This window comes from Haliotis cracherodii, unplaced genomic scaffold (assembly GCF_022045235.1).
Source record: "Haliotis cracherodii isolate W230 unplaced genomic scaffold, xgHalCrac1.p SCAF_7, whole genome shotgun sequence".
NCBI lineage: Eukaryota > Metazoa > Mollusca > Gastropoda > Lepetellida > Haliotidae > Haliotis > Haliotis cracherodii.
The window spans coordinates 7,216,828-7,244,392 of NW_027266330.1; the positions used below are offsets into that span (position 1 = coordinate 7,216,828).

The following is a 27,565-nucleotide window of genomic DNA, read 5'->3' on the forward strand; positions in this document are numbered from 1 at the left end:
GTTAACACTATCAACCACATGGCGGCTAGTCCCATTGATTACGATAGAGCTTGGGAGAACTTCAACATTGAAAAACTGACTGTCAAGCAAAAGAAAGGGTCTTTCTTGTGTGCACACACACACACACACACACACACACACACACACACACACACACACACACACACACACACACAAAACAATGACGTCATAACAGCGATAGTGATAGCGATAATCCAGTTATTGACATCACGAGCATCGATTCACGCAATTGGGATACGATGACAACAGCAATCAATGACATCAGTAAGCCCGACAACCCCACCATTCCTTAAGTGGCATCTTACGACTAGGAAGTGCTGCTTTGGAAGTATATCCGTTCCCTCAATCTCCCACGGGTAGAAAAATAGAATGAAACATAGAACAGAAGGAAAACAATAGGTAGATGCCACTATACTATCAAGTAAAGTAGCTATTTATTCTGATGTACAGCTTTATTAAAGGACACTAAACAAGTGAAAAAACAAGAAAGGTTCGGTCAGATTTAATAGTTAGTAAACCTAGATGGAGGGTTGTTGAGCAGGAAGGGGAGGTCACTCTCAGGTTTCTCACCACCTGGCAACAGATGGCGCTTTACCAGCCTACACTCTCTCGCTTCCGGGTCATCAGCGCATAGGAGATGGACGATTGCTCTGAAACCAAAAACAAGCCCTGGTTTTAAAAGGTTGTTTGATTGTTTGTTGTTTAACGCCGCACCCAGCAATATTCCGGCTATGACGGCGGTCTGTAAATAGACGAGTCAGGACCAGACAATCCAGTGACTGACATCATGAGCATCGATCCAGGCACATGGGATGCGGTGACATGCATCATGGGACCTAATGGGTGCTAGGAACCAATTGTGCTGTGACGTCATAAAGAAAAAAGTTTGACGTCAAGTTACTTCCGTAAAAATCGCCATGCGGACTTTACAAAAATATCTTTTTTTTCTCTCGTTACTTCGTAATGTAATTAAAACATCTTCAAAACCTTTCAGCATACATGTCTAGTTTACATTAATCATACGATATACCTAAAAACTGCAGTTATTACATAAACAGTTATGAGTCGGAAAACGAGTCCAAATGGTTGATGTCAGACAGACAGTTGTATTTCAGTGTTGGCGGCCTGTGGCACTTACAATCTTACACATATTGCCAATGGTGTGTGGTATAGAAACTTAAATGCATATTAATCATGAATTCTTTGAAGTCTTTTTACATTAATCATGAAATTTTCAATTGAATCGTCTTTAAGAACTTATAAATCACACCAAGCTACAAATCCACACGATTCTGCCCTGATGAAAATCTACGATGCTATATCCATATCATGAATGTACATCAATTGAGGAATTTCCGTTTATATCATTAAATTTCCTTTTATGACAATGGCTAAACCTTTCATAGCTTTTCTATTTCTTGTTGACATCAAATCTATAAGTTTCTGTCTCGATGTATAACAATGATAACATCATATTTCTGCTAGAGGACTGAGACTGGGAATACGGAAGTATTTATCGTTTGATACCAAGTTTGAATTTGAAAATCAATGCATCTGTACAGAACACACTCGTACAGTAACAGTCCTCCCCATCCTCCTGGAATATCCGGATGTCTGACACTCCTGTTTGGTGCAGCAACATGTCACCATGTGACGCCCAGATTACTCCGCTATCATCCACATGTACTTTTAGCATCTCAAGGCAAGCTCGAGGATTACGTGTTGGGTACACACGCACCAACCTACACCAATACTTCATGCAGGGACACACATACTTAACACACAATTGGTTGTGGTACGTTTACTTAAGTAAAAGGAATCTTTTGAAGAAAATCCCTTTGTACTTTCTCAGCACTTTCCCTAATAGTGTATCCCCAGATCTCACTGCCATAGCATGCGATAGGAGCTATCTTAGTATCAAAAATAGAAACAATTATATGTAATGAAAGATTCGGATATTTCCTGATAAGAATATATATTGGAAAACATGATTTCTTAGCCTGTATAGCTAACGCCTCAAAAGCCTTTGACCATACTAAACGTGAAGAAAATACAAGACAAAGATAATTATAAAAAGATACTATATTTTTTTTTTCATTGCCATAAAACCATTTTTCTACACTTATGACACACCCACCATTTCTAAATACAAATATTTCATTTTTTTTTAGATTTACCTCCATATTACCGTTTTGGCAAAAACATTATAATATTGATAGCTTCTTTTGAAGGTCTTGATGACCTCAGTCACGTATTTCTTTAATAATATGAAATGAAGCTTGTGAATTGTATTTTTGTTTCTAAGATACTATAGCTTTAAACTATAATGAAAAGTCACAGTGTGAGATATACAGTGTCTAAGTGGGGTATTCGTGTTAAACTGCGGCATGGTATCGCAGTGGGCTAGCACTATAAATCGGCATCAGTCCGGACTAGTACAAGCAGCCACACACACACATGTACATGCACGTCGCTATATAAGTGCAATAATCTTGGACGCGACGTTAAACCCCATTTGACCTCACCTCACCTTTCGCCCCGAAAATGCTACACTAGGGCAACTGAAGTTTGGCCTTCCAGCTATTTCTTATGGTACTTGTAAAATTCATTTGCCTTAAAAATGTCACTATTAAAACAAATTTAAATTATTATTTTAATGTTGAAAGAAACCCTACATAAGATATTTCACTTATAGATGTGTAATTGCTAAATATAGACGTAAACACTTTCGATTGTCGGCTTCACATCTGTCAAACTATCAATCTGCTTCAAACCGACACTAGCCCCTGTTGACTTCCTCGCACACTCTATCGTTGTTGTTGTTGTTGTTGTTGGTTTGTTGTTTAACGCCGCACTCAGCAATATCGCACACTCTATCGTCATCAATGGAACTGTCCGCCATGTTATTGATATCGTCGAATAACCATAGTTTGTTTCATGTTTGCCCGGCAGGTTATAAATCTGTCTGTCTATCTTATGCTGACATCATATTTTGTTCAAATTATTTGGGATTAAGTTATAGATTTTTTTATCCCCAGATCTTATGCAGATGTCACCTTTTGTTGTATCTGTCTTTGATGGTTTTTTAAACGGTTATTTACATATCTTTTTCGCTTTACTGATTCGACCGATTTGAGACAAAGGCCGCTCCATCTTTGATTGGTTAAAACGTTACAATGACAAAAATAAAACAAAAATAAATTGTTATCTGTGTTAACAAAAACTGATTAAATATATCGTATCTGGTCATAATTCTCATGCTATACAGAAGCATTTCTCTGGGATAAGTAAATAAAAGCAAAAGGTATACATGCGGCACTTTCAAAAGAAGTACTTGTTCTATTTCCTTGCTATAAACCCGACCGAGCACATTTTCATGACAAAATATTAAACTGATCTTGTCTTGAAATTATATCTAATTGCTCAGCTAAAACATAAAAACATCACCTCACAAAACGTTGACATTCTGTAGGAAAAGAGGTAATCAATTGTCATTGTCATTAATATTGTTGTTGGCGGTGTTGTTACTTCAAAAGTCCGAGAACAGGTTTGCTGGTGTTTCCTTAGTCCGGTGAATCTATGTGTCATGGGTTTTCCAATTTCCGGGCAAAGGTACGGTCGTCCCCTACCCCCTGGGGGTGTACATTGATGGACACAGCTGATACATATTGGGTCAGAGCCACGTGGATATCACTGCTGTCACATATACTGTAGGTGCGGCCCCACCCACGGGCCAAGATACCCCAGCCTTTTGTGATTAGAGTACCGTGCTGACATTGGATAATGCAGTTTCCATGACAACCATACCCTAGTGGGATAGTGTGCGAGAATTTGTCACAGACAATGATTCAAGTGTCCTTTTATAAATAACAGAAGCCTATGTTGTGCTTGTAATGCTGGGTATGTGGAGGACGAGTATCGTTTTTGTTTGCCGCGGTTATAACAAGTGACAGGTGGATGGATCACTTACCACAGAAATATTGTGAATATCCGACAAAAAAATAAATAATATCATTATGTCTGCAACTGATTGTAAGTTAATTAAACGCCCAGCTATCTATATCTATCAAGCGATGTCACTTCGTAGTACATTATTGTCAGAACAATAAGATCTGAGTACAATACGTCCATTGTAATACAAATATAACCATGGGCCGATGGCTGTATATTTTTATCAATCATTATAATGGCATTGAATATTCTGTCCCGTTTGACAATAATGTTATTGATACGATTCAGGATAAACATGGCAAACCTGAGGAACACGCTTTTGATATACGGTAAACTACGGTTATAACGAACACGCTTATAACAAACTGACGGATATATCGAGCTTACTTTTTTGGTCCCGACCATTTGCTGTAATTATGCTGTATATATGCTTATAACGAACTACGGTTATAACGAACTAAAATTAGTAGTCCCTTTGGGTTCGTTATAACCGTACTTTACTGTATAGCGCTTTGGGAGTGTACATACATATATCGCTTTTGATACATACTGAAAGCGCTAACATTATTAGTAATTTATTACCCCTGTTAATGGACCAGTGTGTACTCGATTTTCATTCTCAGCTCCCCGGGGAGTATACAACCCTAGTGGTTATTTTGGATAAGAATGATCGATTGTCTACAAACGCCGTCATATAGCTGGACCATGGCTGCGTGCGATCTTAAACAACGAACAAACAAATCACACGCCGACGGTGTAGATCGTTATTTGTGTTTCCTCTTCCTGTAGGTTTTCCTCTCGACCACCAAGACCGCCTCAGATGTCTAACGAAAGGTGGGTTGGTTGGTGTGTTGTTTAACGCCGCACTCAGCAATATTCTAGCTATATGACGGCGGTCTGTAAATAATCGAGTCTGGACCAGACAACCCAGAGATTAATATCATGAGCATCGACCCACGCAATTGGGATCTATGACATGCATCAACCAAGTCAGCGAGCCTGACCACCCGATCCCGTTAGTCGCCTTTTACTACAAGCATAGTCGCCTTTTACGGTAGGCATAGGTTGCTGAAGACCTATTCTACCCAGGAATCTTCACTGGTCATGAAAGGGAGGAAGGTCGGTGGTCCTAGCGTCTGGCCGATGAGCAGAATAAATGGAGGATCCCATCATCAGTTGATAATTAAATGTCCTCGCAGGCATGCAGTCACTGACGGATACTATTGCTGTTTTCTGTAATTTGCTTCCTTCTGTTCTGAGAGTTGGCAGGGTCTTCCGGTAGGTATGACATGCTTACCCTTTCGCGTCATCACTGATTTTCAGTGGTCCTTCATGTAATTTCAACACCTACTTGCCCTTTAAGCCAAGTGGAATCTGTTTCGGCTGAAAATCTAGGAGGGTTAAACTCTTGCATTGACAATTTATATTGAAATATCTCCGAGCCAATTTCACCTGATTGAATTTTTCTAAATGTGTTAGGTTTGCTTTCATATTCTTCTTTAGCGCAGATAACATCCCGCATCTTTTAGGTTTGCCGAGTCCAGGCTAATATAAGACTCCCAATTTCAAAGATCTTACTGTTACCATGAAAATATTACTTCCATATTCAAACGACAACGCTTTAAGCCCATTATGTTTTTGTCCCTACGTCACCAGTGTACTTTACGTTAACAGTGTTTATTGTCTGTTTCAATGTGATACTAAATGTATCTAGCTGTCTGGTATTCTGACTGCATGGGCGACCGCGAGCAGGATATGATCCAAATGTCCAATGTCCTTTTTGTGTATGAATCTCCGCTCACCTGTATTTCGTGTATCTCCGCTCAACTTGTTAATGAAGACAACAATTACTGCCTTACGGACTCCGACACCGGATTTCCCTTGGCCTTAGGATCCGTGAAGATCCGGGGTAGAATAGGTCTTCAGCAACCCATGCTTTCCGTAAAAGGCGACTATGCTTATCGTAAAAGGCGACTAACAGGATCGGGTGGTCTGGCTCTCTGACTTGGTTGATGCACGGTCATCGATCCCAATTGCGTGGATCGATGCTCATGATATCAATCACTGGATTGTCTGGTCCAGACTCGATTATTTACAGACCGCCGTCATATAGCTGGAATATTGCTGAGCGCGGCGTTAACAACCAACCAACCAACCAACCAACCTTGGCCTTAGATAGCTGCTTCCCACCACCACCAAAGCTTCAACAGTCATGGTCAATTCACAGTTAAATAAAAAGAATATTTAACTCTCTTTAGAAAAATCCCACCCACCCCGAAAATCAAATGGTCGCTCCCTGAGGCAGGGTGACTGTTCTGGTCTGTCATCACAGCCGACGGCGACGTTCATCGTTCACTTGTTTTGTCTTGTCCATAAAGGATGATTGATATCCGCCGTGATTCTCGAATATTGATTAATGCGGCGTTAAACAACATTCTTTCACCTCAGACTGCTGTCACTGAAAACATAGCTCCACATATTTTTTTTTATGTGGAGCGAAAAACACGCCGCCATTGCTATTACGTTTTTTGACGCAGCTCATTAATAATACTCACGGGGGGTCGTCCAAACACTCAAAAATCAAGTTACGGCTTTTGATATCGTCTGTCAGGTCGACTATAGATCCATTTGTGCACGTCTCTCTATCACAAGAAAAAAATAATTGTGAAACAGCATTTATGATAAATAGGACTCGTACACATTAACCCTGCCATAATCAGGTAGCTACTCAGTGAGTGAGTGAGTTGGGTTTAACGCCCTTTTTAACAGTATTCCAGTTATATCACGGCGTGTCAGCTAATGTGGGAGGAAAGCCCGAAGTGATGCAGGTCTCAGACGTTTACAACTTCGGTGAAACCCACGAGCGCGGGTATGGTGCTGACAAACCTAGAAACATAATCGGGGTCAACCGGGATTCGAACCCACAATAATAGGTTTCTGGCGTGCCAAAAGGGACACAACTCTGCACAGCGAATCGCTGCGCCTCAGTGAGTCCCCGAGTGAGTGAGTGAGTGAGTGAGTGAGTGAGTGAGTGAGTGAGTGAGTGAGTGACACTGCTTCTATTAACATTCCAGCAACATCACTTAGGGAGACCCCAGAAATGAGCTTCACACATTGCACCAGTTTGAACGCTGGCTTTCAGTGAACAAACGAACGCTTGAACCACTAGCCGGCCCCATCGCCACCAACGTCGCGAGTGTCATTTGTCTAAAGTGAGTGAGTATGGTGTTACGCCGTTTTTAGCAATATCTCTAGCAATATTATTGCGGCTGACACCAGAAATGAGCTTCACAGATTGCAAGTAGGAATCGAAACCGGATCTTCGGCGTGAAGAGCGAACGCTTCGACCACTAGACTAACCCACTGCCCCTCATCTGTCTAAAGGGGCGATGGGGTAGCCTAGCGGTTAAAGCTTTTGACCCCCTCGCTGAAGACCCGGTTCGATTCCCCACATGGTTACAATGTGTGAAGCTGATTTCTGGTGGCCCCTGCCGTGATAAAGCTGCAATACTGCAAAAAGCGTCGTAAAACCTTACTCACTCACTCATCTGCCTAATTGGGAGATCCGTTGGCCAAAATGTGTGTCGGGGCTGAGTGTAGGCAATACCCAAACAATGCGGATCACTTCTCGTGCCATCCTTCGGCGCTATATGGCTGAAATAATGCCCAAGTGCCGTTAATTCTTAACTCTTAACTCACAAACGCATTCATGCTATTGATGTTTGTTTGTTTTTCTTTTAACGCCGAATTCAGCAATATTCCAGCTATATGACGGCGGTCTGTAAATAATCGAGTCTGGACCAGACAGTCCAGTGATTGACATCATGTACATCGATCCATTGGGATCGATGACATGCATCAACCAAGTCAGCGAGCCTGAACACCCGATCCCGTTAGTCGCCTTTTACGACAAGCAAAGTCGCCTTTTACGGCAAGCATGGGTTGCTGAAGACCTATTCTACCCCGGATCTTCACGGGTGTCACGCTATTGACCAGGTTTGCCTATCTAAGGATAGATTATTTGTACCAATACTGTGTGTTTGTTTTGGGCAGATATTTCTTATGAATATGGAAAGGATTTTGTCGTTTTTTTGCCAAGGGTTTATAGTTAGAAAAACCCTGCGCCGACCATGACATCCTCGTTTTGGAGATAATCAATACTTGAAGTGAATAAGCGATGGCTGTCTTTAAGATGATACTCTTTGATATAATAGAATTTGACGTTAAACACACACTTATAATCATCAAACAGTGGTGCATCATGTGTTCTCAAATTAACTGTTAAGCGACAGCCGATGTTATTAATATCTATTTTCCCATATCCGCGAATATGTTCACGTGAAAGAATGCATCGTTCATATGTCAGTGGCAACTATCTATCAGTCTGTATACCGAACTAACAAACAACAGGTAGGCATTAATGCTCTATATAAAAGAATGACGTTATACGTTGTCATAGCAACCAGACCATTATTCATAGTCATAGTCACTACTCGTGTGTTACTGGTCATATCACATGTAACGGGTATACATAATTCCACAAGCAGTCTGTAAATAATGAAGTAATGACTTCATGAGAAGAATGCTTCTTCTAAATCCTGGAGCATCAGACAAATGTCGGTGACAAGAGTGAATGTCATTATCTCATGGATATCCGCCATGTCTTTCGTCTGTTAATAGAAAGCCTTGGTCTTGTTCTTAGACACTCTCTTCGCACTATAGCTTGTATTCAGACGTTCTCGCCGGTAGTGATAAAAGAGAGACATAATCAGTGATCAGCGGTAAACTAAGTGCATTGATCTGTGCGTGTGTAGGACTATGGATACCTGGCAATCCGCCCACGGTCTGCTTGTGTGTGTGCTGGTGTGTGTATGTGTGTGCTGGTGTGTATGTGTGTGTGTGTGTGTGTGTGTGTGTGTGTGTGTGTGTGCTGGTGTGTGTGTGTGTGCTGGTGTGTGTTTTTGTGTGTGTGTGTGCTTGTGTATGTGTGTGTGCTGGTGTGTGTGTATTGGTGTGGGTGTGTGTGTTTGGTGAGTGTGTGTGTGTGCTTGTGTGGTGTGTGTGTACTGGTGTGTGTGTATGTGTTGGTGTGTGTGTGGTGGTGTGTGTACTTGGTGTGTGTACGCGCTTGTGTGTGCGTGTATTGGTGTGTGTGTGTACTGGTGTGTGTGTATTGGTGTGTGTGTGTGGTGTGTGCGTGTATGTGTTGGTGTGTGTGTGGTGGTGTGTGTGCTTGGTGTGTGTGCGCTTGTGTGTGTGTGCTGGTGTGTGTGTGTATTGGTGTGTCTGCTATAGTGTGTATGTGTTTGTGCGTGTGTGCGTGTCTGTGTCTGTTCGTGTGTGCGTGCGTGTTTGTTCGAGTGTGTGTTTGTGCGTGCGTGTGTGTTTGTGCGTGTGTGTGTGGATAAGGGGGTTGGCAATCAGCCCTCGGTCTGTCTGTGTGCGCATGTTTCTGTGTGGTGACGGAAGGTTGGCCATATATGTTAGAACTATAGGTCATTATGCAAAATTATAGTGAAATTATACAACAACCATCATGTGGTTTAAGTCGGAGAAATCACTCGATTTTGTGGTTTCTACTTCCGGAATGAACATATTCTCATGATTTCTCCACACGTAAGCGTGCGTGTGAGCTTATCGTTTTGTTATAAGTAGAATAACTGCAAGTTATTAGGATCCACACACACACACACACACACACACACACACACACGCGCGCACGCACACACACACACGCGCGCACACGCGCACGCACACTCACACACACTCCTCTTGAATGAGGTGTAGTTGCGTGTGTGAACACACATACAGACACACACACGCACGCACGCACACTACCTAACAGTTAACTCACCTGACAGGACCACCCAGGGTGTGGGTGACGAGAATTACAACCTCAACACTCTTGTCAAGGTTCGGCAATTCGTGCTTTGCAAAGAAACTGAAAGTATAGAGAGAAAATGGACGTTTTAACAAGTGGGAAAAATCACTTCCATTATAATGTGCATGATGCTGACAACAATACTTCTTGTTCTAAATACAGTTTTGCCCCTTCCTTATCAATCTAGAATATCCCTTTTCGCTGCAACTATAGTCCGTTTCCTTTGATATCGTACGGATGAAATGCAAAGCAGATGCAAAATAGATATAAACTCTAAAGCAATTCGTCATGAATGTCCTGAAAGTTGTTTATTTGTCCATATCAACTCGTCACCATAATTTCAGACACTGTCATAAAGTGTAGAAAAAATAGTTAAAAAAAACTTTCATGTAATTGTTGGTGAGTTAATGCCTTTTATTACAAGGGGGTCTGCACAATAAACATAACAGCCGAAGTGCATCGCGGAACACAGGGGTGGTCTGAAAACTTCTATTCTGAAATATTTTCATTGACACTGTCACTGTTTCAGTCAACTGATCTAATAATTTGACTGACAGGTGTATGATCTAAACCATTTTTTTTATAATATGTCCGGACCCGTGAAGATCCGGGGTATAATAGGACTTCAGCAACCCATGCTTGCATTAAAAGGCGACTATACTTGTTGTAAGAGGCGACTAAGGGGATCGGGTGGTCAGGCTCCCTGACTTGGTTGATACATGTCATCGATCCCAATTGCGTGGGTCGATGCTCATGGTTGTCAATCACTGGATTGTGTGGTCCAGACTCGATTACTTACAGGCCGCCGTCATGTAACTGGAATATTGCTGAGAGCGACGTTAAACAACAAACAAACAATTGCGTGGATCGATTCTGATGATGTCAGTCACTGGATTGTCTGGTTCAGATTCGACCATTTACAGACCGCCGTCATATAGCTGGAATATTGCTGATTGAGGCGTCAAACACAAACAAACAAACAAACAAACAAACAATATGTCCGGAAGCTTTATTTCCGGTCTCAACTTTGTCAGTCAGTGAGTGAGTGAGTGAGTTGGGTTTAACGCCGCTTTTAACAGCATTCCAGTCATATCGCAGCGTGTCAGCTGAATGTGGGAGGAAAGCCCGAAGTGATGCAGGTCTCAGACGTTAACCACTTCGGTGAAACCCACGAGCACGGATATGGTGCTGACAAACCTAGAAACATAATCGGGGCGAACCGGGATTCGAACCCACAATCATAGGTTTCTGGCATGCCTAAGGGACGCAACTCTGCACAGCGAATTGCGGCGCCTTAGACTACTGAGCCACCGGTGCCCCCAACTTTGTCAGTGCACGCCCTCCAACTTTCTATAATCATAAACGTGAAATACCAAGGTTTTCACATCACCAGTGAATTTCATCATGTGCCGTATTGTAATGTTATATATTGAGCTCGTTCTGTTTATTTTATCATTTGGATTTGAAATTCACTAACATTGCTTTGAGAATATTTTACAAATTAATAATAATTAATAATTCAATAATAACTACTACAGAAATATAGGCTTCTGATTTAGACTTTGTATTTGACAGGATTTTATTACAGCAAAGACAGTGATAGGTTGCAAATGTCACGCGCGAATGTAGGGCTGTTGAGTTTACAGAGCAGACACCCTTGTAACAACAGGCATTAAACCACAAACAATTACGTGAGAGCTAAACAACTTTTCTACCCCTGATGACAATATCTGAATTGATGGTGACGAGTTAGTATAGATAAATAAATAACGTTCATGCCATTGAAGAAGACGCATTGTTGCTTTCGAAATTTATATTTATTTTGCATTTCATCGGACTGTATGTAGTGGTGAGGTGTGGTGAATAAGATACCTTTCTCTGCTGTATGCTGGTTTGCCGTCACGTGACCCATCAAGCACCAAAGTGACCTTGCCCTTTGCAGATTTGGCGAACTTAAAACATATAATAGTTCACATACTTTTAGATTGACGGGAAGAGCATAATGAAAATGCACAGGTCCGTCTCATAGACTGGTTTCTAACTGTGCATGCGTTGCGTCACCTTTACAATTCGTAGAAACGCGTCACTCGTCATGATCTATGTTGATGAACCTACGTTTTACCAACGGCCATGTACGAATTTCCTAATTTTCTACGTGTTAAAATGAATAAGAATCGAAAGTATGATAATTAAGACCTTTCCCTGAAATATTGTTCTGAAAATCATCGGACGTTACGAAAGATTAATATCAATACTTCGTGATTCAAAAAGAATTTAGGACATGATAATGCTACCCTGAGGAAATCGGCTTGGGCCAAAGGTTTACGAATGTTCAATTATACAAGGAGAGTGTCCTCATAACCTCTAATATCAGATCCTTAAATTATAAAATTGAGATCCCGTGAGATGTTGAACAAACAATAAAAAGAAAAAAAAAACATTTCCAGGGGGCAGCGGTGGATGTGGAATCGTTGGTCCACGTGTATTCGTCAATGAACCACGTCGACTGCACGTGAATTCCGTGCTCTGCATTGATATCGAATACGCACGGACTTCACGTGCACAGCGTCAGGTGATAGGCTTTCCTGTCATGAGTCAGATGTCCCATCGGTCAGACAACAAAGGGATTAACGAAGACAACACTTATGTCTTAATGGGACTGTCCCAAACTGGACTAAGTGGAAATATCAGAACGCTTAGGAATTAATTTCTCTACTCAGTCATCTACAATACATAATCCGAGCGCAGTTCTCTCATGCGTAATGTAATGTAGGCCATCGTCCCATAATTACAACAATGGTCACACACGAGGAGAAGACGTCTTTGCCTTGAGTGAGGGAGTTGGATATTAAGCCGCTTTTGTCAATTTTCCAGCGACTTCATGATGGCCAACAACGCGATATGGGTTTCACACATTGTACTCGTGTCAGGAATCAAACCTACGAGTGAACGCTTAAACCACGAGGCTACCCCGCCGACCTTATTTTTTTTACTTGAATAATTTTAATGTACACTCATAGCGCCCCGTTTCAATTCTGTGTTTGTGTGATCCACATCTAAATCTAGATGAAAAAATTCCAATGTGTTAATACAACTTAAATACATTTCACGCCCAATGAAGGTTTAAATAGTGAATATGAGCTTGCTTTAGAACTTTCCCCCAAAAAAGAATGCATTCTTGAACATAATCCGAGTTGGAATAGGTTTTCAGCAACCCATGCTTGTCGGAAGAGGCGATGCTTGTCGTAAGACGCGACTATCGGGATCGAGTGATCAGGCTCGCTGACTTGGTTGTCATCGTATCCCAGTTGCGTGGATCGATGCTCATTATGTCAGTCACTGGATTGTTTTGTCCAAACTCGATGTTTTACTGACCGCGGTCATATCGCTCAGTGCTAATGGAATATTGCTCACTACGGCGTTAAACAACAAACAAACAAAACAAAAATGTTATCGAATGCATGGATGGTGCAGATCCGAGGGTTCAATTATCAGGTCGTGAGATTTCTGAAATGTGTTGGCATTACTTACTGTTGCGGAGGCGGCTGCCCAGAAGGACTCGCTGGCCTCCAAGGGACAGTCAGTCCACGACGGGCACCTGCTCGAGTTCATTCCGCTGGGGTCGGACGCGGACCCACACCACACAATGCTGTTAGCCAAGTACCCGATCAGGGTGTCCTCGAGCGTCACATAACGGCCACTGTCTTGTGCATACTCGTGGGCGATGACGTAGGTCCCGGACCAGAACATCGCCTTAAAATACAAACAGTGACATCATAGGAGGAGTTGTTTCCACTATCAAACCTGGAAGGATATCCTACTCACGAGAAGAGCATGCATATTTGTATAAATCTGTATCTGTATAAATTGTATTCTGCTACGTCACTAATGCTTCCGTTTCCCATGAGATTGCGCAGTGCGATCGAGCGGCAGTGCGCCATGTGCTTTGAGTGATGGTAGGACTGACGTGGTCGGTCACAGCAAAACAGACACTGCGAGGCTATACCTGGCGGTAAACATGCAGACAAAACTAAATCAGGGCCTAAATCACACCCCAAAGAGACACTGCGAGGCAGTGACTCGCTTGAAACCAGCTCTAAAAATCTTTTTTCGGGCGAGGTGACTGCAGAACAACTACGAGGTGGCGCTGATACCAATATGGCAGCGCCTGATCAACAAAACTTGCGTAGCGAGTTTCTTGACTTTGGTAAACTGATTGCTGATTCGATCTCAGACATTAAATCATCAATCACTGCAGGGTTTGACGAACTAAAGCAGTCAGTTACTGACAAGCCATACTAAGAGTATGAAGATGGCACTGAGAGTGACGCCTCTTACATGTGTTACGAAGATGAGTACATCGATGAGGAAGACGAACCCCTAAAGACGAATGCGTGTGAAAACAAGACTGACGACAAGATTGAGAGATTGTTAAATACCTGTGAAGTGGACCGTCAGAGTACACCCTCCACAAGTCATGGTGATAAATTTCTTGTCACAATTCATGACCAGATCAAAACTAAAGAAAAAACTGGTGATAGAATTAATCAAAAACTGGCTGACATCATTAATTAACTTATGTTTAAATCAACAAGACCTGATGATGATGATGTTAAATCCAAGCTGGACAGCATTGTAAGACCTGATAACTGTCCTTCACTCGTTGCCACGCGAGTTGACGAACTTATTTGGAGTCTAATGAGACCTAACTCACAGAGCATGGACAAAAAATTCCAAAAATTCCAGTTAATGATTGTCAAGACTGTGTCTTTATAGGCAGTTATCACTGACAAGATATACAACATGAAGAAAAATCTTGATAAGGGGTCTGGGTCCAACATTGTGAATGATTCTTTGGGAGAAGTGGTCACGGATCTCATAGACACCATCCAGATGGCCAGTCTGGCGAACTTCGAGCTCAATATGAGACGGCGTGAACACATAAGGCCAGATGTGCATGCAAACTATATCCCCCTTTTTTCTGTTACTGCACCAGTCAACAGTTTCCTCTTTGGTGGTGAAGCCACATAAAAGTTGAAGGACATTGAAAAGTCTTGCAAAGCTGCTAACAAGGCTAGACCTAGGGACTACAACACATTCACAAGGGGTCCGATTAGATTTCCATATAAAGGTCGCTATCCCGGACGGGCACGACACAGGCCATACAGGAGTGGACCATATCAGCCTTTTTTAGCCAAAAGAGGTGGATACGCAGCCTTCAGGGGCAACAAGAGACTGATGAAGCACGGCCAGAGCCAGTAGCACAGTCTAGTGAAACCCCGACAGCTGCAAACACACAGGTAATCATGAGACATAATTCAGAAAATATTGATGTTGCACTTCTTCCTCACTCTGATTTCTACGCGGGTAGAATACAATACTTTATTCATAAATGGTCAGAAATTACATCAGACAGCGCTGTGTTAGATACAGTTACTGGTTGCCATATTGATTTTATCGATGACCAATGTACCCCAGAAATTCCTGATGCAAGGAAAACTACATTATCTAGAGGTGAAGAGGTTCATGTCGACAATGAAATTACAAAATTGATAGAAAGCGGAGTTTTAGTGGAAACTGAGCATTGTGAGGGGGAATGTGTTTCATCAATATTCACTAGAATTAAGAGAGATGGCACTTATAGGATGATATTGAATTTAAAAGAATTCAACAAAAACATCCCATATGAGCACTTCAAAATGGACACTTTAGGGTCTGAAGTCCGATTAATGACCCCAGGCTGTTACATGGCTAGTATTGACCTTAAAGACGCCTACTATTTTGTGCCCATTGTCCAAAAACACAGAAAATATCTTCGCTTTCAATGGAAACATAGACTGTATGAGTACACATGTTTACCAAATGGGCTTGCTTGTGCCCCTAAAAAGTTTACTGAATTACTCAAACCAGTCTATGCTACTCTAAGACAATATGGTTGTTTAGTTGTGCCATATCTTGATGACTCTTACCTCCAGGGTGACTCGCCTGTCGAATGTTCACAGAATGTAAAGGAAACTGCTCTCATGTTGCAAGATCTAGGCTTTATCATTCATGCCGATAAATCACAATTTAACCCCTCTCAAGAAATTGAATTTCTGGGATTCCTTCTAAATTCTGTTGACATGACAGTAACCTTACCAGCAGAAAAAGCAATTAAAGTTGCTAATGCATGTCAATCTTTATCATGCAAAACTAAAGAAACAATCCTTGAAGTGGCTCATGTTCTTGGACTGTTAGTGAGCAGTTTCCCTCGGGTACAATTTGGTACGCTGCATTATCGGAACTTAGAAAATACAAAGATAGATGCACTGAGAAAGTCAAAAGGGAATTATTCCGACATTATGCTCATTACCACAATGATGATATCGGATTTGGAATGGTGGGTACATAATGTCAAAACAGCAAACAAACCAATCATACCTGACCCAGTTTGTGATTTGTACTCGGATGCATCCATGGAAGGATGGGGGTAGTCACATTGGTTATAAGAGAGCTAACGGTAGATGGTCTGTGGATGAACAGAGGTGTCATATAAATGAATTGGAAATTTTGGCCTCTTTCTATGCTTTGCAGGCCCTATGTAGTGACAAACTCAATTGTCACATCCACCTCTTTATAGACAATTCTACGACAATCGCCTACATCAATGTAATGGGCGGAAGTAAATCTAGATCATGTGACAGGACTGTCAGAAAACTTTGGCAATGGTGTGTTGATAGGCACATATGGGTCACTGCAAGCCATATACCTGGGTCAAAAAACATCATAGCAGATTCAGAATCGAGGATTTTCGATGACAAAACGGAATGGGTGCTCAACAAACAGGTCTTTGAAACGTTAACTCAGCTCTGGAATAAACCTGAAATAGACTTGTTTGCGTCAAGGCTGAATAAACAGTTAGATGTATATGCATCTTGGAAGCCTGATCCTTTCAGTGTTTCATGGCATAACTTATACTCATACATTTTTCCACCTTTCAGTGTGATCAGCCTGTGTTTGCAAAAACTTCAAAGGGATGGGGGGAGGCGATAATGGTACTCCCGAACTGGCCCACTCAGACATGGTACAGCGTAGCGATGAGCATGGTTGTGGATATTCCCCAAGTGCTACCATGGCGGATGGATCTCCTCAGCCTTCCTCACAATGGAGCTCTACATCCACTGAGGAAAAAGCTCCAACTTCTAGCCTGTCGCTTGTCAGGAACGCGCTGGAGAAACGTGGCGTTCCGAGAGAGATTGGCGACGTCATCCTCAAATCATGGAGGGAATCTACACAAAAACAGTACACAGTCCATGTGCACAGATGGGAAATTTTCTGTAATAATTGGGGTGCTGATCCCCTTCAGGTGTCTGTAGAGAGACTGTTAGGTTTTCTTAGCGAGCTGTATAAACAAGGACTAAGCTATAGCTCATTGAATACAGCGAGATCGGCTGTGTCAGCTTTGATTTCTATTAGTTGTGATGTTAATGTTGGTTTTGATGCTTTGATCTGCAGATTTTTGCGCGGAGTTTTTAACGAGAGACCAACTAGGTCTAGATACAGCTCAGTTTGGGATGTGTCTCTTGTTTTTAAGTATTTACAGTCCAGGGGAGACAACTCAACTCTAACATTGAAAGAACTTACTCTAAAACTTACTGCACTGTTGGCTCTGGCTACAGCCAACCGACTCCAGTCACTTCAGACATTACAGATTAGCAATATGAAAGTTTCAGATTCCAAGATTGTTTTTGTGCTTGATCTGCTAAAACAGAGAAATCCATTACGAAAATCTCACTTTGTTGAGCTAGAAAAATTTGAAACTGATCATGTGTTATGTGTTTATCAAGCTCTGTCCTAGTATTTGGACAAAACTGCAGAGATTAGAGGAAGTGAAACCCAGCTGCTCATTAGTTTCCAGAGACCCCATAAGAAAGTAACAAGATCCACAATAGCAAGATGGATTAGGACTGTTCTTGAAGAAGCGAGTATTGACATTTCTGTGTTTGCAGCTCATAGTACGAGAGCTGCAGCCACATCGGCAGCTAAGAAAGCAAATGTGCCAATGAATGATATTTTAAAAACTGCAGGCTGGTCTTCAGCTGCAACTTTTGTTAGACACTACAATGTACCAATAGAAACACTGCCGAACGACACAAGTTGTATGTAAAAAACAATTGTCAACATCTGCGGGTGAATAGAATTACTACTGTTGGGAGTTATGTGCAAACAACCTGCTGGTTGTGATTAGCAGTTTTTAGTTTGTGCCATGTTGGCTTGAATACCAGTTTCAACTTTCGTTGGGTTGTCATGCTTATGCATACATGTTTCCCAATTTTGTGCAAATCTTGTTGAATTTGCTGAAACTCAAAAAATAAATATACTGAACTTTGACCTTGTATTTTATTTCTTGAGATAGGACTTGTGCCATCAAGTGGCTTTAAAATCTCATGAGAACCGGAAGCATTAGTGACGTAGCAGAATTAAACAATTAAACGAGACTTACCTGTAAGTTGAAGTTTGATTGGGGTTCTGCTACGTCACTGGAATGCTGGAGGTTTACATGCCCTCCGCATCCCTCCCTCGTACTTGTAGTGGCACTTGGTGTCACAAGCATACTTGGAATCCTGCCGCTCGATCGCACTGCGCAATCTCATGTAAACCTCCAGCATTCCAGTGACGTAGCAGAACCCCAATCAAACTTCAACTTACAGGTAAGTCTCGTTTAATTGTTTAATTTATAATGAATGTATCTATTACGTTTGTATACACGCTTATTTACAATAGGCTTCGTGTCTTATCGTTTATCTATATTGGTAATGTGCGAACACACGTTTAATATATTATCTGTATCCTATTTTAAGTGTATACTCGATTGTCTCTCATAACTCCTGTAGGAGCTGCTTGAGTAATACTATGTTTTACATTTGTCTGTACACTTTTATATCGTATGTATGCCCTAAGTAAGACATTAAATTAACTATCTGTCTTCACACACTGTACCAATGCGGGAAATCGAACCCGGGTCTTCGGCGAACGCTTTAACCAGTAGGCTACCCCACCGCCCCCACAGTCCAAGGCTAAATCGGAACGAAATACTGTATAAACGGAATTCCAAAGCATGGTCTGCTTATCCTGGTACAACTAAGGGAAGCAACTCTGCAACCATATTTCCGCACAAATGAGCACTGGGGCACTCGTGTCCCCAAAATATGAATAATAGTACACATTCACTATACATGGAACAGTTTACTGTTATAAGGACAACGCCGTTTTTCAGGGCATTATTATCCGGGGCTCGAGACAGACGAAGGAAGGCTACCGAAGCCTTTTTAGGGCCATTCGGTTTTTTTCTTGAAATTTCAAGATGCTAAGTTGCATAGTGTCCCCTGCCCTGATATTGCTGTGAAATTGCTAACAGCGGCGTATTCGTGCTCGTGCTAAGTATTAAAAAAATATCTCTTTCGTTAACAATCACTCAAGGTGAGCACCAGTGCCTGTGATACCCGGAGAAATGTTTTTTACCTTGTCTATGGGCAGGTCTTGTCGGGCCTGGTCCATGAATTCTTGGTAATTCTCCATGGCGAGCGAGCAAGGTGGCTGGAAGGAAAATGCCTTGAAGAAGTCCTCCCACAGAGCCTCGCAGTTCACATCAACGCTCGTCCTGGAGGCGATAAACCACACATCAATCAACCTTTGTATTAAATTTACACTGAATAATCGAAGATGGTTTGTCGATTCTGGTTATGGACATTTAAGAAAAAGCATTACTCTTACGAGATGGTGTCGATATGTAAAACAATATTTATGTCAAAGGTGTTAGGTATGACTGAAAACGGACAATGAGTGCACTAAATCGGTTCATAAACAAACTGAATATAATAAAACACAAAAAAAGCTCCCAGCTTTTCAATCCGAATAGGTCAAAGAGGCCAGCATGACCCCAAAATGACCAGCACTGGTTGCCATTAGAAACATATTTTCGGATCTTGTGGTTAACCCGCGCTAAATTTCGGATCTTAGTGTAATATGGACGGATCGCGCTGGGAAAAAGTGAACACCGCGTGGCCTGGTCGACATCCAGTGCTGTATGATATTTCGGATCAGATATCGGACCCAACGTGAACTATTGTTCACCGTACAGCGGATTATGAGCACAAATAGAGGACACGACAATCCGAACTAACTGGTTATGCAGTCATGGAATATTTGACCCAGCCGCTACTCTCAAACATGTAGCTGTTGACGAGGTCCCGTTACTCGGATAAAGTTTCGGATCCTCGGAACAACTGACACTACTACAATCTCGGATCGGCAAGTTATATATCTATATAGGCGTTGAAAGGATCTCACACTCGATTTCCCATTTTCTCTTCTATAATAATAAATTAATAATTATAACACCCCTTACTCAATTCATGATGAAACAACAGGGCATTCGAAAGTTTCCTAAACGAGCCAAGGATGTGGGACACAATCCCAATGTCATCTCATCGAGTTTATGTGTAGTGTGTTGAGAGGATGAGCAACCCCGCAGAGTCCTTTGCTTGGATGAAATTAAAAGTGAAACAGAAGGCTTTCTGATTGCTGCTCAGGACCAGTCACGTCCCACTCGAAACCGTCAATGTGTGATTTTGCATCAAAATGTAAATATAAAATGTAGTAATACATTTAATTAATTGTCCATCACATTGTCAGTGGATGCCCATCTTTGGCACAGACACAGTATCTTAAGCGACATGATGGTGCAGCGCGATCATTTTATTACCGCCTTCGCCATGCTTGTGGTTTTGACACAGAGGTCCACCCCTTGGCACGACCCGGAATATGTAGAGGGCGTCATGGTAAAAGATAAATACAAAATTCTTTGGAATAGGCCCATTTACAGCCTCAGACGTATCCAAACAAACCTGATCTTGTCCTTTTTTAAAAATCCAATGAAATCATTTATATTGTTGAATTTTCTGTCCCATTTGGCACAAATGTGATTGACAAGATTCAGGAAAAACATGGCAAATATGCGGACTTCGCTTTTGAAATGTCACGCTTGCATCGCAAGTACCAAGTTGTCCGACTCCCCATTGTTCTCGGTGCCTTAGGTTTAGTACCTCCCAGCCTGTTGACTGACATTGGGAGAGTACCCGGGTTTGCTAACAGGAATACAGCTCTTGTGACAATCTGGGTAATGCAGAAGGCAGCAGTGTTGGGGAGTCTTCACATTCTCCGAAATGTTCTGGGTGGGTTTGACTAAGCAGCGTTTCCTGGGAGAAGTCCCATTCGCTGTCTGCATGGGTCTCATATGACTGCATGGGTAGACCGTCACCCTATCGGCCTAGATCCCATATGTTTGTAAACCTATCCCTGTTCCTAATATGGTATACCAGATGCTTGATGTCAGATTATTTATGTATCTGTTATCTTGTGTAACGGATTCTTTGGACCAAATTGTCTGGATGGGGGCGGCGGAAAAGAATAAGCATAGATCAATAAATGCATGCTTATATTACGGAGTTATGGGGCCAAATATTGGTTGGGTGGAGGAGGGGACAATGTCAGCATTAAACATGTTAAATCATTCATTGTCGGGGGCACTGCTACCGTAGTCGTCTCAGCGCAGCAATTCGGTGTGCAGAGTTGCGTCCCTTGGGCACGCTAGAAACTTATGATTATGGTTGTTGGTTGGTTTGTTGTTTTACGCCGCACTCAGCACTATTCCAGCTCTATGACGGCGGTCTGTAAATAATCGAGTCTGAACCAGACAATCCAGTGATTGGTATCATGAGCATCAATCCAAGCAATTGGGATCGATGACATGCATCAACCAAGTCAGCGAGCCTGACCACCCGATCCCGTTAGTCGCCTCTTACGACAAGCATAGCTGTCTTTTACGACAAGCATCGCCTTTTACGGCAATATGGGTTGCTGAAGACCTATTCTACCCCGGATCTGCACTGGTCTTATGGTTATGGATTCGCCCCGATTATGTTTGTAGGTTTGTCATACCTGTGCTCCTGGGTGTTAAATATCTAAGACCTGCATCACTTCGGGCTTTCTACCCACATTAAGCTGATAACTGGACTGGTATGCAAAGCAGCGTTCAACCCTAACTCACTCACTTGAGATGTAACTACCGCATTTTCTTATGTATACAGTCACAGCTGCGTAGTGTGGGGTGCGTATAACACAATGCGTTTTGATTACGTTCTGATTACGTTCTTCTATTTTATTCCCAAGGCAAAGACATTACTAGTGAGAACGTAACACAGGAAATGGCATGTCAAAAAATCCGTAATGAATTCGCAAGTCAATCCTCTTATTCAGACAATCTGTTTGTAAAATGTATGCATTTGTAAATGTCACTGATGTTTTGCAATCCATCTTTTTAATTTTCTTACAAATTTCATTCAATATTGTTTACATTATTTTCGGCAACAGCGTGTGCGATCTGACCGGTAGTTCGCGCCAACTCACCGTTATTTTCCGCAACCGGGATCTCATTACGTCTACAATCAGCACTTGTCACAAAATGGATACACCATAAATGCCATACTTTGACTCGTTAATAGACATATTTGTTATAGTTTCATTACGATACGTAAACATATTGTTTTCGCGATAGAAATAGACCCGTGAAGATCAGGGGTAGTATAGCTCTTCAGCAACCCATGCTTGTCGTAAAAGGCAACTATGCGACATCGTATCCCAATTGCGTGACTCGATGCTCGTAATGTCATTCAGCAAATAGCTGTAATATTGCTGAGTGCGGCGTTAAACAACAAACAAACAAACGAAATTGAAAAAGCACGAGAAGCTGCAAGTAGTGACTCGTCAATCTATTCCATACATAAAACATATCCGAAAATATACCAAAGTGTTTGGACTGATATGTGTCGGAGTAAAACGGGACTGGTTACAGTGTAGGGTGTATGCAATATCGTGTTGTTTTAGTTGCAGGTTTGTTGCAATTTAGCATAGACCTATCAATGATATGAGGTATTTAGCATATGTGATGAAGCCAATATAGAGACGGTCAAATCACAAGGGATGTTATACCCAGTCCCGTATTACACCCCTGTCGGGCTGATTTGGTTGGTCAAGCATTTGAAATTGGAGTTACGTCCCTTGGTGTGTCGTCTGCACGTCTGCTCGTCAGGCTTTCCCATGACAATGTCTTCCAAACAAGGTAAATATGTATTGTATTCAGTGTCAGTTACATACATTGTACAATTTGAGGTTGTGGTATATGATTAAACAGGTTGTTATGTCTTTTTTTCATATCATACCTCGACACATATCAGCCCTCTGGTCCTCGGGCCGATATAATATGATAAAGGGTATGGTATGAAAACACATGTAATAACCTCTAAGTATTATTCATGATAAAAATAACAGTTTCAGATAGAATCACTTCCAAACAATGTATCACAATCTTTCAAATTGTATTATTGGGCATTTTTAACCGTCTCACAGGTAGGTCTGGGAGAAAATATATGTGTACAGCTGATTGCTTTTTCCGGCGTACTTCGCGGTGATCTTAATCGCCACCTCAAAACAATGCCTAGCATAACAGGACATCATTTAAACGGTAAATGATCATGTATGGTGATGTTGTATCGCATTCTCATTGAACAGAGTTGTTAACTCCTGTTTGTTCACCAGAAACGACACGATATATTTCTACTGCCAAACACATACGAAATAGTATCAGTCGCGCAAATGCCCACCCAAGAGTTGCTTCCCTTCCATTGAGAAATTGATCGATATGGTTCAGTATAGACGGCGAGTTATTAAAGACTGCATAACCCTTTTCCGTTTTCTGTTCTTGCCCATTATTTCGGCGGCATGTTAGAGGTATTATACATATGTCCTAAATATTCTGCAAAATGTTTTTTAACGGCGTTTGTGGTGCACTATCAACTGTATTACTAAGAAGAGGTTGTCGGACAGTAAAAGCTGATAGCTGCGATGTGTTCGAATATATGTACGTACATACGCATGCGTTTTCCCCTTAAGATTCCCTTAAGCCATGTGTGGTCGTCCGCCATTAGCAACAGGCCAAAGTCATTCTTTACCCCCGCGCTTCTGAATATGAGTAGGTATCATGTCTAGTAAAGTCGGCGTCGGCAGAAAGTGATCAGAGTTGCCCGCGCCCGTAGTTGCAAGAAAGGCAAGCTTGATCGTTAGAGACGTTTCGGCATGGTACAGCTTCTAGAAGGCTGTACTTATACAGGAACGCAAGGGGCAGTTGGATGCCCGACTTGGCTCCCTTGGTACCCATGGATTATCTTTTGCGTTACAAGTTGGAAATCACCCATCAGTTCAGAACTTGTCTCGTTAAAATGCAAAGCTTAACATGCAAATGAAACCAACTCCTAGAAACGTGTTACCTCAAATATGTATAGTTTCTTTTTTCTCAATGATTCAAGTACGTGTCACGTCAAAATTGGCTTTGTAATCTACATGGAAAATTAAAATTAAGAATTAATAAACTCTGAAAATATGAAACAGTATCAAGTAAATATTAAGAATCAGTTATTTATGAAGTGCTTTGTTGTGGAAATCATAGTTTAAGTATTGAGTCTGGGCGATGGGAAAATATTTTGTACGAAGAGAGATTATCTTCTGTTGATCTGTCCTTTGTATGAGAATTTGAGGCGTCAGTATTTTAGCTTTGTGAAATGACATTGTTACGTTCTCGATATCATGAAAATTTGTGATCACCAACATACACGGAAACTAGGTGCATACATATTTTATGGTTTTAATGTGAGAAAACAATGGATTGAAGAACACTACGATATGAATTAATACCACTTGTTGATGGTGTATAGTGATAGTAATGTATCGAATTACAAAGGTGGACCTTTCATCAACATATTGTGAATGTTTGTGAATTATGGGCCGGATGGCCTACGTTTAAAAAACAACAACTTACATACATACATGTTACCTTGGAAACGCGAAAACAATAATTTGTTTAATAAATTTCTGGATAGCAAACTTTTGGGTATCAGAAAACAAAGTTTGGTCAGTATTATTGAGTAGCTTATACTCCATACTTCCATGTAAGGTGTTTCCATGGAAACCCAAACAATAAAAATAAAGGATTACCAAGCAACGACGCGGGGTAATGAACTCTACCCTTATTTCAACACAACAGGAGGCAGTTGGACAACGTTTAAAAAACTGATCTGCCCATTATGTCGTCAATAGTCACTGAAGTTCACGTAAAATATCGTTAGAAATTTTGTTGCACGCAGTGGCTGGGAGGAAAGATGTCTCCCTCCCATGATTGTGTTGAAATGTCTTGTAAATAATACTGAAAGTCAACGCATCTTAAAATATGCATGTATACAAGACAACTCGCGTTTAACCAACAGCTTCAAAGACAGTATCCTGTTCAATTACCAACATTCCAATAGTCCAACATTATCATCTCCAAAGAAAACAAGCCGATTAAGGCGTCTTAATATCAATATTTTGATGATCCTCTTATTTGTTCCTGAAGATAAATTGAAAGAATTGAAGTATTTTATGGACGGGAAAGCGCTTATACAATTTAAGTGATTTTCAAACTTACGAGTGCATCAGCTGTTTGTATTTGATCAGTTTGTAGTCCCAACATCGACCAACAAATATCTCTGACAGGTGCGGCGTCGTTCCTGGGTTGTCACTGATGACGTCATACACAAATGACGTCATCATGAGGATGGACAACAATGTTGTGACTGTTCTCATCTTTCAGATTATGGGATCTAAAATAAAGAAATGCCCCGAAATAATTTGCAGGTAAGATGATGGATAAGAGGTGGTATCGGAGGTATGGTCAGATTTCAAGGTGATGACTAGTTAAGATTGTATTATCGCTGCCGCTATATTTGGCTTCGAAAGGCTTAGTAATGTAACTGATGAATATTGATAATAATTTTACTTTTTTAAGTGAAAAAACAAAGATATGTTTCTTGGGTATGGGGCGTCGTATTATTACGCCTTATGTTAGTGTGAAGAAAATTAATCAAAAAGGAGTGATCGGTCAGTGTTTTTCCAGATATGTAATATTCACCATTAGCAGTGATATATCGGGGAGGGTTTGCATTGGGTATATTATACTATTAAATGTGATATATCCGGGAGGGTTCGTTTGTTTGTTGTTCAACGCTGCACTCAGCAATATTCCAGCTATATGACGGCGGTCTGTAAATAATCGAGTCTGGACCAGACAATCTAGTAATTGATATCATGAGCATCGATCCACGTGATTGGGATCGATGACATACATCAACCAAGTCAGCGAGCCTGACCACCCGATCCCGTTAGTCGCCTTTTACGACAAGAATGGGTTGCTGACTGGGGTAGATAATCAACGCATATATTGTGTTCACCGTCAGTAACGATAGATTGAGAGGGTTTTCAACTACTTTATTATATCTCTCATACGTAACGATAGAATGGGAATGTTCTTTTTTCTTAATACATCATATAATATACACCAATTTGTTAACACAATATTTTGATTTCACAAACTATGGAACATGGACTGGTCAACATATAGTTTGACTATATCAAGATCGTTCTAATACACACAGGTGTCACAGTCTGAGGCACAGTATTAAACATTCAATGTCTCATGTACATGTACTTGTCGGTGTTTCTAGCATCTGTTCACCAATACTATATATCCAGTCAACTTCAACGAGGTATAACGACTTCTAAACATGTGTTTATATGTTGTTTAACGCCGCACTCTGCGTTATTTCAGCTATATGACGGCGGCCTATAAATAATCGAGTCTAGACCAGACAATCCAGTGATGAGTAAGGTCCCACGTCGTCGGGGTGTAATACCACGTAGTCAACTAAGTCACCGAGCCTCTCTTCCCCCCCCCCCCCCCCCAGCCGTTAAATAGGGAGACCATCTCTCCTGACACAGAATACCAACATGGGTGACACGACTGAAATACACTGCACATGGCCCAATAACATGTAAATCATGTATAACCTTGCCTTTATCAGTAAGGATTTGTTTTAAGAACATGTTTCCTCTGCTTGCGAGTTTGGCAAACCTGCTGTTAATTTTCTGAGCAACCTAGTAGTTCATATTATCAATCACGGGTTTGTCTGATCTAAATTATTTCCAGGCCGACGTCATATAGCTGGGACATTGCAAAACAACAAGCGGTCAAATGTAAAAAACTGTATGTTCCTAATAAGCATAAACCATTGACCAGAGCTTTTAGTTCGTTTTTCAGCACGCCACAGTATAAGAAATCGTTATCTACAGCCTTGTGGGTGATGTAAAACCTCCCTCTATTCTCAAATGTCAACCGCTGTCCTTTGACCGCTGTTCCGCTATAAACCACATCTCAAGCATGTAACGGTTACAGGTCAACATAAACAATAGCAAACGCAGACATTTTCCCGTTAGCATCTTGTAAGTCTACTTACCTGACTCGACGAAGGCAAACTGTTGATCAAGACAGGTGTGTTGAAATAACATTATCTGTTGTGTGTTTACCTGTTATAGCCTGTCAGATATTAATCAACCCACTCGACAAGACAATCAGCTGTGTAAGTAAGTACGCTAATGCGAGTACATGAAAATATCGTATTGCGGGCAGCTTGTACCGGGGTCATTGTGTAGGTGGGCGGGTCGCCCCGAAAGCGATAATCTCCGATGTATTCTGGCTACCGTTGAAACAAGACACGTGGGTGGTGTCCATCCGTAACAGTCAGGGCA

General features: G+C 41.4%; 1 protein-coding gene and 1 pseudogene across 1 annotated transcript; one reads left to right on the forward strand and one right to left on the reverse strand.

Annotated features, from left to right (window-relative positions):
• Positions 1-446: 446 nt before the first annotated feature.
• On the reverse strand, positions 447-27,338 carry LOC139448107 (ADP-ribosyl cyclase/cyclic ADP-ribose hydrolase-like). Its single transcript, XM_071229622.1, has 8 exons — positions 27,274-27,338; positions 25,410-25,584; positions 19,355-19,493; positions 13,385-13,606; positions 11,726-11,805; positions 9,827-9,913; positions 6,528-6,614; positions 447-671 (listed from the first exon to the last, which is right to left on the reverse strand). Exons 2-8 carry the CDS (start codon positions 25,565-25,567, stop codon positions 524-526), a joined length of 921 nt encoding a protein of 306 aa, XP_071085723.1. The 5' UTR covers positions 25,568-25,584; positions 27,274-27,338; the 3' UTR covers positions 447-523.
• Positions 12,738-15,047, forward strand: LOC139448108 (uncharacterized; annotated as a pseudogene).
• Positions 27,339-27,565: the final 227 nt, after the last annotated feature.

Excerpts from the sequence above, each read along its gene's own strand:
- LOC139448107 (XM_071229622.1), bottom strand. The coding sequence starts at position 25,567 with ATGAGAACAGTCACAACATTGTTGTCCATCCTCATGATGACGTCATTT. Across the intron at positions 19,494-25,409 it reads TACAAACAGCTGATGCACTC|GACGAGCGTTGATGTGAACT; the intron begins GTAAGTTTGAAA and ends TATCGCCTCCAG. Across the intron at positions 6,615-9,826 it reads ACCCTGGGTGGTCCTGTCAG|AGAGACGTGCACAAATGGAT; the intron begins GTGAGTTAACTG and ends TTCTTGTGATAG.